The sequence below is a fragment of the Numida meleagris genome, chromosome 5 (genome assembly GCF_002078875.1).
Source record: "Numida meleagris isolate 19003 breed g44 Domestic line chromosome 5, NumMel1.0, whole genome shotgun sequence".
Taxonomy (NCBI): domain Eukaryota; kingdom Metazoa; phylum Chordata; class Aves; order Galliformes; family Numididae; genus Numida; species Numida meleagris.
Window position 1 is genome coordinate 47,700,139 of NC_034413.1, and position 16,837 is coordinate 47,716,975.

General features: G+C 45.0%; 2 protein-coding genes across 8 annotated transcripts in view; one reads left to right on the forward strand and one right to left on the reverse strand.

Annotated features, from left to right (window-relative positions):
* On the reverse strand, positions 237-13,025 carry IDH1 (isocitrate dehydrogenase (NADP(+)) 1, cytosolic). 3 transcript variants are annotated; one of them, XM_021398644.1, is made up of 10 exons: positions 12,892-12,953; positions 12,163-12,233; positions 10,502-10,629; positions 8,603-8,894; positions 6,995-7,100; positions 4,360-4,537; positions 3,759-3,910; positions 2,593-2,733; positions 1,691-1,853; positions 1,071-1,164 (listed from the first exon to the last, which is right to left on the reverse strand). In XM_021398644.1, the coding sequence occupies exons 3-10, from the start codon at positions 10,621-10,623 to the stop codon at positions 1,071-1,073; spliced, it is 1,248 nt and encodes a 415-aa protein (XP_021254319.1). In that variant the 5' UTR covers positions 10,624-10,629; positions 12,163-12,233; positions 12,892-12,953. The 3 variants fall into 3 exon arrangements, with proteins under 3 accessions (XP_021254317.1, XP_021254319.1, XP_021254318.1); XM_021398643.1 differs by lacking the exon at positions 12,163-12,233 and having other exon boundaries at positions 12,892-13,025; XM_021398642.1 differs by lacking the exons at positions 12,163-12,233; positions 12,892-12,953 and having other exon boundaries at positions 237-1,164; positions 10,502-10,623.
* PIKFYVE (phosphoinositide kinase, FYVE-type zinc finger containing) overlaps positions 13,048-16,837 on the forward strand; it is a 66,235-nt gene continuing 62,445 nt past the window's right edge. For 2 of the 5 annotated variants that reach the window (XM_021398624.1, XM_021398628.1), the window contains exons 1-2: positions 13,381-13,465; positions 15,382-15,563. In XM_021398624.1, the coding sequence (XP_021254299.1) occupies positions 15,392-15,563 (172 nt within the window). In that variant the 5' untranslated portion in view covers positions 13,381-13,465; positions 15,382-15,391. The other 3 variants (XM_021398625.1, XM_021398626.1, XM_021398627.1) reach the window with 3 other exon arrangements.

Here is a 16,837-nt window from a genome sequence, read left to right on the forward strand (position 1 = left end):
ACTTCAGATTCTTGTGCACTACCTGATGCTTACCATCACAGGGCAGCTGACACATTACCGTAAGCCACAACAAATTAAAACTTTGGTCTGAGAAGGGAGAGAAATTGTTTCACATTTACGTCACATTATAACTCTCTGACGCAATATGCAGTGGACAGTACTGAAAGGTACCTAGTTCCATTTCTGAGGCAGGATTTCCCCCCTGTTCCTACTCACACGAAGTAAACAGACACAAAGAATGTTAGTTGGCTTTTATTTTAGTCTGAACTAAACTATTCTTTAAAAAAAAATAAAAGGATGGAATAGTTCTTCACAGTCATTAGCTGACTTGCTGTATCACAGTAAGTGTATGTGATACCTCAGACAACTGGAGAAACATTCTGCACCTTAATGAACTGCATGGGAGGGGGAAGACAGAATAGTTCCTATTCCTCCTGACTGGATGTGAGGCATATCTAAATGCACAGCCTGCATTTAAGATACTGGTGCAGTTTTACTAGGCTTTTAGCCTATAGGGTTTGTTTCCAGCATTTACTAAGTGCTTCTTCTCAAATGCTAATTTTGACTTAAATTCCTTGTTATGGGGATACTGTGCTGTAGTTGGCACTAAAAGGTACATTAAGAAAGGGGCTGTAGTAGAGTTGTCACAATCTTGTGAGCTCATTTATACTCAGTGGACAATAGTGGAACAATAAGGATGGGTCTGATTTCCCAGGTCTGTTGGACAGTAAGTCACTGCTGGTTTGACCAGAGATGTGACATAGACTGGCTTTCGGTTTGAGAAGAAGGAAAACAACATAAAGTCATAAGAGAGGAACCTCAAGTTTGCTCTGAATGACATAAGGAATCTAGGCCCATAGTAAGCTTGAAGACTATTACATTCAGCTCCTTAGTCAAGTAAGGCCTAGCCTAGCAGCTCAAGAGATTTAAGAAGTGTATTTTAAACATTTAAAAAGTTTACACGTTCATTTTTGTCTAGTATTTGAAATGTTATAAAACAGTGATGTAGTGCCACTTAGACTGCAGTTTAAGTGGGAATTTCTTAGTGGAGCTCAAGTAGAACCCAAGCCTTAAAGTTTGGGCAGAGAGGCCAGCTTCCCCTTCAGGTTTGCAGCAAGCTTGTCCATGAATTCAAAGGTGTTCAGGTAGTCAGAACGTGTGACACTGAGGGGGGAAAAAAATAAAAAAGACAGACATTAGTTGTGATACTGTTCAATTCTCAAAGTGGGAGAAGACTGCTCAAAGAGGTTTGAGCCTTGCCTCTAAAACCACCACAGTCAGCTATTTATCATTTTGTGAAAAGGACCCAGAAAAGAGGGAGCCAGGTGTACTTTGCAGAGAGACAGGTCTCCATCCTAATAACTGGGCAGGAAAAGTTCTGACCAATGTACCCAGCCTATTTAAAAAAAAAAAAAGAACTGCAAAGAACTACTTTATACTTCTATTTCCCCTCTGCCAAGAGTTTGCCACAGTAGGAAGGACAGAGCAGCCTAGACTAAGGTACTTGGTGCAGAGAGTGTTTAATGCTCCCTTTGTAGAGCGCCAGCTACAGAATAGCTGTGTTATGTGAATAAACTCCTGCAATTCCATACCATATACACTAAAATAACTTTCCAACAAGTGTTTACTTAGTTTTTCTGGAAAAACAAGTCCCTGCGAAGCATAACTGATTTACATTTTATGCACTTACTTAGGTAGGCCTTTGATACAAGCAGCAAGGTCCTTTGTCATGAAACCTGATTCAATGGTCTCAATGCACACTTCTTCCAGGGCATTTGCAAACGTCTTGAGGCTAGAGTTGTTGTCCAGTTTAGCTCTGTGAGCTAGTCCTCTTGTCCACGCAAAGATGGAGGCTGAGAGAGAACACTAGATTATTCTGTTCCTTCTAGGATTTTCTAGGATTCCTAGGACGTTGTACTAAACTTAGTTGGTACACAAAGTATATATATACACATTTTAACAATAACACTGAAAACAGAAGAAAGTTGCATGTTTTCTTTCCCACACCAGACTTCCTATCTTCAGGTAGGCATCCTTTATATTTTGTGCAGCTCTAAAGAAAAGAGAAACTCAAACTACTCCCTGACTCCCGAAATCTTCTCTTTGCGCCTGCCACTTTATTTTGTTCCTTCCCAAGTCAGAAAGGCCTGTAAGTGGGACTCTGCTGTCCTTGTGACAGAACAGTGCCTCTTCTTTCTAGTCTTGCATTACATTATATCTTTTTCTCACATGCCATTCTAGGTGAATTTATACTTAAAGTACATACACAGTTGATAGGTGGCTGTTTTTTCTGGACCAGAGAGGGGAGTAAAATAAACAGCTACCAACCTAAACCGTAAGACCAGTGTGGCTATAAATCCACCAGCAGAAGAATGACAGCATGTCTCGTCGGCTAGGTTGTATCAAGCTTATTGCTTGGACTCCATTGCAGCCTGATTTTGCTCCGATGTCTCCGTGAAAGACAAGTGCATTATGAACTACCAGTGTGAACTACTCTGTGGTGCTATGTTCTCCAGAAAGGATGTGGATTCTTACTCCAAATCTGTACTGTCATGCATAGAGATCACTGAAGGGCAGTGAAAGGAAGCTCACCAATGGGGTTAGTGGAGGTTTCTTGGCCTTTCTGGTGCATGCGGTAGTGACGAGTAACTGTGCCATGTGCAGCTTCTGCTTCAACAGTCTTGCCATCAGGGCAGATCAGCACGCTGGTCATCATGCCCAGAGAGCCATAACCTACAGAATACATAGTTCAGTCTTCTAAACAAGGTGCTCATCTAAACCCCCCTTATTTCAGTTATGAGAGAGTTTTGTAAACTCTGCTGCAAGTATTCCTGAACAGCAGAGCTGCTGCAACTAATTTTCTACTTTCAGAACTAGCCAGTAACTCCTATGAACAGTGTTGCTGAACCACAAGGTATAGACATGTAGATATCCTGTCCCATTTCAAGAACATTAATATTCCCACCTAACTTGCTGGATGGCTGTGGGTTTTTTTTTTTTTTTTTTGAGAACAGAAAATCCTAAGCAAGTAGTGTTGGGCTGCCAGTTGCTACCTCACCAAGAGGTGATAGGAAACAAACCTATTCCATGTCAGCATCTGCTCCAGTGAAAGGAACAGTCAGCTGGCAGAACTGGACATTCATGCCACCTCTAACCTTGCAGGTTTCAGAGATCTGCATGTTTGAAGGCTTCTTTGTGCAGTAATCCAACACATCTTGTTCTGTGGGAGACAACTTACTGGCCTTAACTTAAGAAAGAACTTATCACATAAAGCCACATCTTGTCCTGTGGGTTTCTGCATCTATATTGCAGAATATAGATGCAGAATATATATTGTTTTGGCATCAGGCAGTATGATTACACAGGATTTTGGTCAAGCATTACAAATCTATAAAGCTTAATGTATGACAGCTTGCTTTAGGTCTTCAAAGTTTTCCTGCTTATCTGTATAGCACCTGCCAGTATTCTCACCACTGATCGGTGATTAGAATGGAAAGCTGTTGGTTATTATACTGCTGTCTGGTAAAGGAGTACGCCTAAATATGTTGTCTACATTCAGTGGAACTTCTTGTCAAAGTGAAGTCAAATTATCTGCCTGCTTAATAGCTCCATGACTGGGCACAGGTATGAAATATAACTTCTGAGACTCAACACCATCTCTTGGGCCATTACATAAGATAATGACAGAACACCATAAGAAACTGCTATTGACTTTACTTATTGAGTTTACTAAGCGTAGCACAGGAAACTTCTCATACCTTGTGCGACGGAGTCAGACTGCACATCCCCATCATAGTTCTTGCAGGCCCAGACAAAGCCTCCTTCAGATTTCAGGGCCTGAGCAACCATATCATCAATTAGCCTATGTTCATACCAGATCTTCTTGGCCTCAAACTGGGACTTGTATTCTCTGGAAAAGAAAAATCAGAACACCCTGATATATAGATTAAAACAGGATGCATAGTTTGTGCAAGTAAGTGTGCATAGTGGGGTGTATGGAGATGAGATTAAAAGAAAACAGACAAAATCCAGAAGAATTTTCATCATCTTTGCTCTTTTCTTCTTCCTCAACTGTTAAAGCCAATGCGAGTCTGTTCAGAATCATGGGAGAACCCATAGAGAATCTGTGGCTCTCTGTCCAATGAACATCAAAGCCAGATGCAGCACAGCCTTAAGTACTGTGTCCTGTGGGACAAGGGGAACTATGACAGAAAAGATGTAGAGCCCTCCTGAAGGGTGCTTGCCACTGCCACCAGGTGTCTGAAGATGCTGAATTAACTGCACAAGCTCACAAGACTGGAGATGTTTCTGCTGCAGACCAATGCACTGTGGTAGGAAGTACACAACCATCATAATTACCTGTCATAGATCTCTTGGAAGATGTCTTTAAAGCGGCCATCATATCTCTTCAGGATGGTATTCTTGGTGCTCATGTAAAGGGGCCAGCCTTTAGACAGCGCCATTTGGAAGGAACTATGGGCAAAATCCTTGATAGACTGGTCAAGATTGTACATTCCCATGGCTACACCACCACAGCCTGTTAGCAGAAGGAGAACAGACAGGATGCAAATAGGTTTAGTTTTGGTTAAGGATTCGCCAGTCTCCTCATAGCGTACTCAGGCAGGCAGGCTAGCATTACTCCCAGGTGTCATAAAATGAAAAGTATATCACAGCTGATTCTTTCAGGGAAAGATTCACTTTGCACTACCAGCTCAAAGCTGGAACAGTCTTCCAATGCATGGATAAGCAAGGTGGTTTTTTTTGTTTGTTTGTTTTTTAATACGGCTAAGTACATCTTAATACCTAATACCCCTAAGAAGTTTCTACCTAATCCACATTTAAGAAGCAAAACTGACAGGAGCAAACACTTTTGAATTTCTACTAATGAGATAAATAATAGAAAGTATTTCCCACTGAAGCAGCAAGCAGCAGTTTGGAACAGGGAGTTCAGTCAAAGCTAAAAATGGGTTTGTTCATATTAGGTTCCTTGTGCCTTCAGACTTCCACTACATTGCTGAACTAGCTCCATCAATCAGAGCCTGCTTTGACCAAGCATTCCTACATCTTTTCATTGCATGTGTCTGGCATACCCTGCAGCTTTGTTTCACTTGCTCAGGCTCACTTCCAGCAAGTTGTGGGAAGAACTTACCACTCATGTAAGTGCAAGGTTATGTCTTGAGAAGGCTCTGAGGCACTATCAATATTCATATAACTTATATAGTATTATGCAGATGTGTTAGAAGCATGCATAAACTTACTGCCCAACTAATTTGGGGAAATAAGCATTCAGATCATGTGAAAGGCTGGAGGTGGATAGAAGTAGGATGTAGGACTTCACAGTAAAGCTTTGTCATTGATAGAGAACAGCTTTTATGTTTATAGTGGAAAGTAGATATACTGTTAATTTCACGCATCTTACTACCAACACTGCTGTAGTTTGTTCTGCCTTCATCAGTGATCTTCATTCTGGAAACACTCCACATTTGTTTTATTTTGGAAAAAAAACAAAACAAAAACAACCTTTTCAATATCCATTTGTCCTTACCTCCAGCTAATTACTCTATGGATACGCATGCAAGAGAAAGAAGGGAAAAGCCAGAGGATATTTATCTGCTTGCAATGATAGTAAGGTCATTGAAGTTGGTATTGGCATGGAATGGAACTCTTCTTACTAATGAAAATACATGTTGTTCCCTTGCTTTCCTTAGTGAGTCAAGGACAGAACAAGGTTTGATCACTTACTAGAAAGACTGTTCTCAGGAGCCATGGTTTCACACTTAGCTAGACAACAGCTGTTAAGTTTTATTCAAATACTTATTTACATATAAGGAAAAAACTTCTATCAGTAGGGAGGGGACGTGCCCACATCAGCAGCAATGATCTGCTATCTCTGGTACTACCTTGCTTTCTGATGCAACGCATCAGGACAGTGAATCAGACTGACAGCTAGGACTGGCAGATCTCTCCAGTACAGGCTCACCAGTCACCTATCAAATGAAAACACATTAGAACTGGCAGTGAAGAAGGTGAATTCTGTGTAAAAGGCTGTACAGCAAGAGATGCTAGAGATTTGGTTTCCTGTGAGCAAGAATGCCAGAGAAATCAATTACATTAAGTAACAGAGCAGTTTTGGTACCTGTTTCCCAAACCAGATACACAGAAACTGCGATTCTGTGTGGTTTACAGAGGTCTTTGTAGCTAGAAATAAAGCATTGCCTGCTCATGTACACAGGTCACCATCAAGCTTTAAATCCTGAACCTTTTGACCATTAACAGACAAGACAGATGACTGATGTAAGGTTTTCCTCAGTCCTGCCCCCTACATAAACATCCTAGATTCTAGAAGGGTGTACATAATTGTTTAATTGTTTTAAACAACACAGCCCAGCACTGTCAGAACTCCTCTTTCTGAGCCTAGCAATGCCTGCATCAGGAAATTAACATTGCCAGGACACAAATACCTTTGTGAGCGCATCTATGAAAACTGAGTTATAGCCTACTCAGACAGGAGTACACTTGTCAAATTTCCTACCTACCTTGTGGAGTTGGTGTCAGTTCTCATTTTTATTGAGAAAGACTGCTTAATGAGGGTACAAACTACGAAAGGTATATAGAGCACAAGACAAACTACAACCAGGAAAAATTGTACTTGGATTGTTCTCAAATATGGTTCCCCTCAGGTCAAGCACTATTTAGATAGCAAGTTTCCCCTCTGAATAGAGGAAAGAGCATGCATATTACTACCAGAGGCATTATACAAGGAACATAACAGGTGACTAGCCTAGTATGATCATGCATTTGATGTGCTGCTTTGATCCCAGGAAAGTTTCAAGTAACTTTCAGTACTTCCCAGACAGATGAAAAAGGCCCAGGACTTTTCCATCCTTTACTTCCCAAAGAGATACTGTACCATCAGACAGATTTGACTAATGATTCAAAGTTGAATTAAACCAAGAAATATCCGTTCCAAGTAAAACTTAGAAATAGTACCTACTTTCAAAGTTATGGACCAGATAGGTGACTGGTTTGCCTCCATCTCCTGGAGTGTAAGTCATCTCTACTTTTCCAGGCCCAGGTACCACAAAATCGGTTGCTCTGTACTGTTAAAAAAAAAAATTGCCGTGATAATTTTATGATAGTTTTCTCTATCAGGAGGACAGAACCTTGAAGATAACCCAGTGTAGCATAAGGTGCAGAGACGCATTTAAAATAAACAAATCTGTTGAACAGGCTCTGTTTACACTGGCTATGTGGTCCCTGGATTATCTTACTGGAGAGGCAAGAAATAAGTACTCAAGAATCTGCCTGTGTCAGAATTGATTACCCCCTTCATGGGAAAATGCTTGCAGATTCTTGGGCTCCGTGAAGTGGGATAAGCACATATCTTTGCAGAAGAGGTGCCAAGTACCCAGAGTGCTTTGTGGCCTCTGAGTAGAAAACTCCCCTTTCTCTCTAAGCCATTCATATCACAACCACTAATCTCACGAATAAGGGAGAATCATAAAGGATCTTAATAAAAGCCACTACTTCTACCCATTGTATTACAGACTGGCCTTCCAAATATCATAAGAATTTGATGTTCTATAAATTGTTACACATTTTACAAACTGTCCTGAACAGTACTATTTAAGGTTCTATTTCCTTGAAATCTGTCATCCTTTTTCATGCAGTTTCTTTCCTACTGAATCTGTTCCTTAAGGTGTTCTGAAGTTACAAAAGTGTCTTGCTAATATGTCCTGTACTTTATTCCTTTTGTTTTAATCTTGTGCTTTGGCAGGGTTTTAATCCTTCTCCCTTAATCCACCGTTTATTATTATTTGACCTTCTTAGTTATTCAACACTACTAAGGATGTTGGACCACATTTTTTTTTCCCCTCCAGTGTTGATCCTTATTATTTTATTATCCCATCCCAGCTGATCTTACAACTCTCCCTCAGTTTTGAATTTACTCATTTAAGCAGTTGTTCTTCTCAAAAGACTCTCCTTCTGTCATATTTGGTTGCTTTGCAGGCATCCTTACCCAGGGAGCAATATGGCTGATATTTGTTCTCTAGACTGCCCAAAGACCACTACACTAAGTGCTACATGATCATTTCCCGTGGCCTTGTACTACCTCTACCAATGCCAGTTTCCCTGCTTCATTCTACAGCCTGATTTGTCCATTAAGAACACCATGCAGGAGTGCTGTGTAAGCCTCAGCTGTTGATATCAAGTTTAGAAGACAGATCCAAGTTCAAAGCAGTAAGAAAAAAACACCACCCACACACAAAGGAACTTTCCTCACTTCTAGCAATCATTCAGGTCTGCTTTTGCTATGAACAACATTTAAGGAGGATTCTGCAGAAGTGGAAAAAAAAAAACAACTTAGAGGAACGGGTTCACCCTGTGTTTAGGTGAAGCCCTGTCTAATCTAAGCACAGCCCATTAATACTGTTTATACAATTGCAGTCTTTAAGGAACAAAGGCATGAAACAGGCTCTCCCACTCCTTGCCAGGTGCTGCACAAAGTACTAGTGGGACCTACTTACAGGTGGGAGACCTAGATCAGGACGAAGACTGTTCAGATAAAAAGAAAAGAGAGGTAAGCAATAAAGTGACTCACTTGATCTCCATAAGCATGACGGCCAATGACAATGGGTTTCACCCATCCAGACACCAACCGGGGGATGTTCTTGCAGATAATAGCCTCCCTGAAGACAGTTCCACCTAGGATGTTCCTAATTGTCCCATTGGGAGACTTCCACATCTGCTTCAACTTGAACTCTTCTACTCTTTTCTCATCAGGAGTGATGGTGGCACACTTGATGCCAACATGGTATTTCTTTATGGCTTCAGCAGCTTCCACTGTCACTTTATCATTTGTAGCATCACGATGCTCAATGCCCAAGTCATAGCTGTAACAAAACCACAAAAACAGTCAGAATTGCCCAGGGCATTGGTTCACATCCCATGGGAAAGAAACCAGACCCCATAATTCCAGCACTCTGCCATAACTGAAGTTATTCCTCTCTTACTCCAGCAGCATCCACACTAAAAGAACACATAGGCTCATATATTGTTATTTCAGCTGCTGGTGCAAGGGTGTACAAAGTACAGCTTCAGTTTATGGCTGAGACTCTCTTCCAAGCATAGGACACAGCCTGCATCTCCTCTGCTTTCTCTTCTTGGCAATGGAACTTTCTGCCTGGTTTTCTCATGGTATGGAACAGTACAATCCCAAAGTGAATGTGGGCCTTTATTTCAAGTCTCTTGTACCAAGGGTTTTTGTTTCCTTCATTTACTGAAGCATACAAAGCAACACCAGACTTCAATTTGAAAACTGCTTTGACAGTGGACCCACAATTGCACTCTGGCAGCACAACCGCCAATAGTCTCCTTCAAACACTCAGAGGAAGCACGTTTCCTACACCCCCTGTTTTAACAGCTTTCTGAGAGTGCCCAATGTGGGATAGCCCTGAAGCACAGCCAGCTCTGCATGAATCTAGCCATTGTGCTGGCTCAGTCGGGGGTCTGCGTTGTCTCCTCCTACCCTTCTTTGAAAATAGATGTTCTCCAGACTGTGCACATATATTGTGCTGCTGAGTTCCTGTTTGTCTGGGTCTCAACACTAGCAAGGAGAAAGCCTGATGTAGGCGGCATACGAATGACTCCAAGAGCAAGGGACACGGTCAGACTTGTGGGTTTAATAATGGCAGCTTCCACTGAAGGCCTCTTTCCACATAGAGAAGAGCAACACTGCTGGATATTTATCTAATAAATAAAGCTTAGTGGCTAGGAAGGGAAGGAACTGTCTGTTCTGCTTGACCAGATGCTATACACAGCACACCCCTTTTGTCATACCAGCTACTAGTACTTGTTTTTCCCAGAAGGGAGAGTACGAGCACAGCCTAGGGAGTTGCAACTATAGTTGCAACTCAGGGAATAGTTGCAACTAGTTAGCTTACACTGCCAGCAGCACAGGTCAAGCTTTGAGGAAATATGCCAGTGTGTGCCCTACAACCACGCTTTCACCCTCTGGGCAGGTCTTCAGAGATGGCAAGAAGCTCTAAACTCGCTCAGAGTTCACAAATGCTAGGCATCAAGCCAAGGAATGGCTGAAACACCCCATGCTTCTAATTCTTCAGGCTGCGGGAAGCCATGCAGACTGCCCAGGTACTGGAAAGCAAAGACAGGAGAAGAAAACGCAAACCACGACTATGAGGAAACTTCTTATTAAGCACTCACTGCTTACTGCTGTGAGGAATCCCCAGAGGGACTACCAGGGGAGAGTTAGCCAAAGTACCTTCACCATGAGCCCACATCTTCACAGTACATAGTGAGATTGGCCCTTGAGGTAACAGCCAGGGAGTCAGCTTTGAACATTAGCAGTATAAAAAAGGGCTAGTTAGCCTCTCCACATTAGTGCTGGAGGAGTGATAAGACAGTAAATAAAACTTGAGCAATGCTTAATGACACATGCAAACTGCAGTACCAATTGGCTGAATGTCATAAAGGCAATTACCTGTGCAAATCCAGATCTACATAAGGAAAAATCAGCTTTTCTTTAATTAATTCCCAGATGACCCGTGTCATTTCATCTCCTTGCATCTCCACAACAGAGCCTCCATTGATTTTTTTAGACATCTTGATCTGCAGTAAAAAAACCAGACAAAGTTAAAAACTACCAACACACAACCAATACACATATCCTGCATTTTTACAACACAATTAGAGGTACTAACATTACATACACAACCGCTTCTGAAGTCCTGAAAAAATCTAAGTGGTATTGTTCTTGGAATCCCAGCTCCCAGAGAGATCTGGGGATAAAGTAAAAGGTTAATGGCTGAGATTTAAGGGCATGGGCTTAATTCAGAGCTTGAATTACAGTTGTACAAAGGAGTTTGAAAGCATGGTCAAACTCTTCCCACCCAAATTTCACACCAACAGATGGGCACTTTTACAGACTTTATTAGCCCTAGTCCAGTTGCCTGTTTCTCCCATTTTTTTTCTGAAAAAAATGCAGGTTGACATTTACTTTAATGACAGCTCAGATTCCTGGCACTAAGATTAGTACATCATCAGATTCCTTAATAGCTTCCTTCTCCAGGGAAGAAGGAAGCAGGGACACATCGACAGTATTTTCTCCTGACAAGCTTTACTTCTGCTGGTCAAATAAATACTGGACACATTTGTTTTCTACATGCAACAGAAGTTTCCCAAGACATTTGTTCAGCCTTAAAAAAAAAATCTGAACTCTACCCCTCCAGTTGTACTTTGTTCCCTGACAAAAAAAAAAAAAAAAACAAAACCAAAAAAAACCCAGCAATCCCACAATCCACTCAACTTCTTAACACAGTGCCCTGCTTTTTTTATTATCTGGTTTCTTGGTTCTCAACTCCAATTATGCAAGGGCTATGACTTGGCATTTTCTTCCCCCCAAGACAGCCCAGTTCTTGTACATAGCTGCTGGGATAGTACAGTGAGACACCAAGCCCTTGTGCCTGAACTTAACAGTCTCACAGATAATGAGCTCCATGAATGACTTTACCTAGATGAACAGGCTCAGTGTTCACTAACTCCCAACCTTGTTTTACCCAGTAGGAGCACGTGAAGTTGAAAAATGAACCAGTCAGGCACTTCTATCCTACAGAAAGAAAATCTTGACTCCTATTACGTCTTTCTAGTCATCAAGAGAAAGCTTAACATCGTTTGATCACGCTGAGTTTATGCTCAGTTTATTTATACAAGTATTTTGGGCCCACTTCCAGTAACAGCAATGTAAGTATAAGGATTGTCTCATGCTCCCACGGCCTAGACACAGGTTATTAGCCAGGAGACTCCAGTTTGGTTCTTGCACAGCCTGAGGAATTTTGGTCATTCATTTAAGCCACAGTCGCATTCACCATCACTTGTTTTGCGGTTTGATCCCAACTTAAACAAGATCAGACAACATCAGTCTCCTCATAGCAATAGGTTTTGCAAAACTAGCTTCAGATCTCTGCAGCAGTGTTGCCATAAGGGAAAACAAAAGTACACAAGATGAGCCTGCACTGAGATATATCTTCCTGGCATGGGGGAACAGAGGGCTCTTCAGGAACTGACAGCACCCTGCAAGTCTCCCTGGTCATGGCCCCAGCACCCTTCTCCTCTCAGTGGCAGGGTCAGCTCACCAACAGGTACCTTTCACTGAAGAACTCCTCTGGACTGCCTCCTTCTGTCACCTTTTCACTTTGGTTTTGTACTCTCCAGATCTGCCAAAGGCCAACAAAGGTCTTACAAGAACCTCCTTCTTCACTTAACCCAAGCAATTTAAAGCTCCGGCAAATTCCAAACACTCCTTGGTTTGCAGCAAGGCCTGGGAGCCAGCAGTCACTCATTAACTATTGCAACACCGTCCAGCGCAGCCTTACAGGAGCACTCCGGCTCGGGCCCGCCCAGCGATCGCTGCAGCCTGTCTCCCAGCCCACCACCTCTACTCCCACATCGCCCATGACAGCCAGCCGCAGCCGCACCCGAGTCCAGCCCCAGGCCGCAACGGGCCGTCACCAGCCCAGCAGCGAGGGCTACGGGGCCCCCAGGCCGGCCGGCACAGCAGGGTGTCACGGCGCAGAGGCACTGCGTGGATCGCGAAGGGAGGAGCCCCGCGCCACAGAGCGGGTCCGAGGTGCGGGCACCCCGCGGCGGCTGGAAGCGTTCAGCGACACCCCCGATAGAGAGGGACCGGTACAGCCGAGCGACCACGGCTTTCTTTATCCAAACGCTAACAAAAAAATACATTAAAAAAAACAACAAAAAAGCAACTCCAACCCAGTCAGAAACCCACCCCACAGAGGACACTGCGCCCAAGAGCAGAAGGACAAAGGCACAGCCACGGCCCCACCCGCCGTGGGCCCAGCCGCGCAGCGTTACCTGCTTGCACCCTGCTCCGCCGCTCACGACACCGCAGGGCTAGGCCTGGCGCGGAGCCCTTTATGGGGCCACGCCCCCGCCTCCCGCCGGCCCCTCCCGAGCCCTCCTCCTCGCCGCCGGGGGCGGACTGGGTGCGGCAGGGGCGGGGGTTGCGCGGTCCTGACCCGCGGGGCCGCCCGGCGTTTTCCCCGCCCTCCCGTGGCAGCCGCAGTAAGTGGCGCCGTGCCGCCTCACCAGAGGAAACGGGTACGGCGAGGCAGGGAACGCGCGTTACGCGGCCTAGGGGGCGCCCCGCGCTGAGGGGAGCGGCGGGCACGGCGAGGAGCGGGGACGCACACGTAGCGCCGCGCTGGAGGCGGTGGTCCCAAGTGCGCCCACGGCGTGGGTCCCGGTAGGAGGCTGCTCCTCCCACCGGCCCCCGGCGGCAGGTGGATGAGTGCTGGGCCTCGATTGGCGACGCCTCGTCTCGGCGCGCCGCCATCGGTAGGCGATTGTGCAGGGCTGGGGGCGGTGTGGGGGAGAGGCGGTGCCTGCGCCTGCGGCCTGCACCCGGCCCGGTACCCGCGGGCGGCAGGTGAGAGTTGTGAGGCTCTGCGTGGCACCCGGCCCGCCGTGGGCTGTTCATAGGGTGTGTGAGGCCGCTCTGCGAGACCCCGCCTCACCCGCGGCCTTACGGAGCAGTGTGGGGCCGCTGCCCGCGGGCGGTCGTCCTACGGCTGTGCTTCGGTCCCGAGCGCTGTGCATCAACGCCGGGCCGTAGCAGCTGCGGGCTGGGCAGTGCTGAGCCGTGCCTGACCCCGGGGGCCTCCGCGGGCGCTGGCGGCTACAAGCGGGCGCTGCGGGCAGCGGATGTCGCGGCCTCCTGCCGGCCTCAGCGCCCGGAGTTTCTCTCCCTGGCACGCTCCGCTGCTGGCGGTGCCGCAGCTGAAATGACCTTAAACTCGTCCCGTGCCGCCACTTGGTGAGGAGTCGGGGCAGGCGTCTGGTTTGTGCCGCTGCCCGGTGCGTGCTTCCCGCTGCCTGGTCCCCCCTTGGGGGGAACGGAGCGCCCTGGGGCGGAGTTGGTGCCGCGCGGAGGCCGATGTCTGCGGGGTCACTGCTAAGGACCGCGATCCTTCTCTCGTCAGCTTTAGTGAGGCTGCTGTTGCCATCGTAGAAGCAAGCAAGTTCTTTTGTTTTTCTTTTTCTCCAAGGCGAAGTTTATTTTCTGCATCTGTGTACGCGTTGTGCGTGCGTTCCAGGGCTCACTTGTTCTCCTGCCCTGCCAGGCCGCAGCCGGCTGCTGTGAAGTGAATTTGGCTGCTATCCGACTGCTGTTTGGCTCTGTAAGGGTGTTTTGATGTGGTGCTGTGGGGAGGAGCACAGACACCTCCTACATGCGGTGTTTAGAATGGAAGTTAGCAGTTGCCTTAAGTATTGAAAAAGCAAATCCAAATTTACCTGAAGATAAACTCACTGAGGTATTTTCTGTACACTTTCTGAACAATGTCTCTGTTTTCTCTTAGGGTTACGAGAATATTATGGGAAAGTGTGAGCCCAAGGTGCTTGGTGTACAGGGCAGTGTGCTGAGGAGTCATATGGGTGACTTAGGGATATTTTCTGTTGTGCATTTGTTGTAGGAGTGGTGAGATCTCAGCACCTGAGCTGCATGCACTGCAGCCTGTTAGCACTCCCAGTGTCATGCAGAAACCATGGGAGTTGCTAGTGGGAGTTCTGAGAACTTAAAAGAAAATGTTCTAGCCAGCAAAATGAGTATATGCTCTAGGGAACAGCTGTGGGAACTGTGACTTCAGGAAGGAGCATGCATCAGCTGCCAAGCAGGAAATAGGCTGTTAAACGATTTTGATCCTGGGCAGAGATAAAGGGGGTCAGCTGGTCACATCAGCTCCCTGTGCTGCCGTTGTCAGATGTTTCAACGAGTCTTGCTTAAGTGAAGATGAAGGAAGTAAGCACCTTAGTTTGTACGAATAGTAGTATGGGAGTGGAAGATATCAGATGCCCACACACTATATTCTTAAGCCTCAACAGACAAGTATAAAGTGTGAAGGTGAAGGCTTTGATACACGTCAAATGGGGTCAACAAGTATGACTTTCCTAACACAGCTCCCCCCTGCTTTCCTTCCTTTAATGTAGTTACTCTTGAAAACAAGGAAGTTTGGAGGTGTTAGATACAGCAACAAATAGAACACAGGGTGGGTTGCTGTGCTGGTGCCACAGTGAGGTTCTGCGTTGTACTGCAAAGGGGAAGGAAGCTGTGTGCCACCGAACGAACTTAGTCTTTCAGTCTTGGTTTTATTTGCATTTCATTGTGTTTCCCTTTCTGAAGTTAACCTGGCTAAAAAAAAGAAATGCGTCTTGTACTTGCTGAGGTATACCAGTTTAGTCATTACGAGGGCTGCAGAGGTCACAGCATTAATGCTTTTTTTTTTTTTTTTAATATATTTGAAGTTGAAACTTCTCTGCATGCATGTGTTGCTGAACTCTTTTTAGGGCACGTGAAATGGCAGCAGATGACAAGCGGTCTCCGACACTGGACTCTACTAGTGATCTACCTCGTTCTCCTAGCAGTCCATCTCATCTCACTCACTTCAAACCCCTGACTCCTGACCAGGATGAGCCTCCTTTTAAATCAGCCTACAGCTCTTTTGTAAATCTTTTCCGTTTCAGCAAGGGTAAGTGCTTGGGAGAATGTGTTTACATGCATTTTGTGCTGTCTGTTTTATTGATGGCCTCTGCTGCCACATAAACGTGTGGAAATGCCTCTGAACGTAAGAGTATACTGTAAGACCACTAGCTGAGTGGATGGTGAGTCAATCTTTTGTGTAGGATGTTATATCTTGCTCTTCGGTGACACTGTAGAGCTTTGCTTTGGGGAAGATAGCCAGCATCTTGCACCAGAACTCTGTGGTTGGCTGTGAAGGTCAGAGACAAGCCAGTCAGCAGACAGCACAAAATGCACAATGCTTCTTATCTGGCTGTCCGAGTGTCCCTTGCCTGTATTAAGTTTTCAGGGCCAGAAACACCAGTAACCCTTTGCCAGCTTATATAAGTGAAATATCTGCCTGCCTTTCCGAAGCAAGTTCTTAATCCAGGCTTCTTCCACTCCTCATCTACCTCCGTACCTTCATTTGGGTGGCAGGCAGCAGAGCTGCGCAAAAGCAGTGTATTTATAGAAAGTCCATCCTTAATTTGTATGGCTTAGGTGTTCTCCATCAAGTGTTACGAGGGTTTTGTATATTAAAATGTTCTAGTTGATGCTGGCCTTTGTGCTACATCTATCAGGAAACAGTTATGTTATTGTTAGGCAAGCTCTGATAGAACTATATGAGTTCCTGGTTTTGGTTTCTTCAAGAATCTTGCATAGAATGGTGAATGAATGCACCTGAGTGCATCATACAAAAACTACCTATGTCTTTGCTGGAGATGGCAGCCCAGTCAGCTGCTTTTGTTTAATCAGTTCATTTTCCAGCTCTGTGAAGTATTCCTTCTGAGGAAAAGGAGCCAAGGTAGGTTTTTGCGCAAGAAAGCTGATCTATTCAGATTGTTCTTCGGCAGGATGAAAAATAATTGCTTGATGTGACTGCTGTTAGTTTGTACAGTAGAATATCACCTGTCCTAATTGATTTATTGAAAGGAACATAAATTTGGTCAATATTGGTTTAGTTTGTTTGTCTGTGGCAAATGTAGCTGGAGTCAGCAAAGTACTGTTTTGAAAGAATGGAAAAAAACATCTGTGAAACAGCACACAAGATGGGCATGTTACTGGAATCACTGAGAACCTGTCTATGCTTGATCTTCTGATGGAAAAAGGTGGTTTATTAAAGACTGTGGTAACTTGAAAGTGACCACAGTACTGGCTGGTAGCATAACTGAAAATCTCCTCTGAGGGCAGAAGCTGATAGTAAAGAGTAGCTATTCCATATGTCAGAAATAGTTTCTGCTTGCT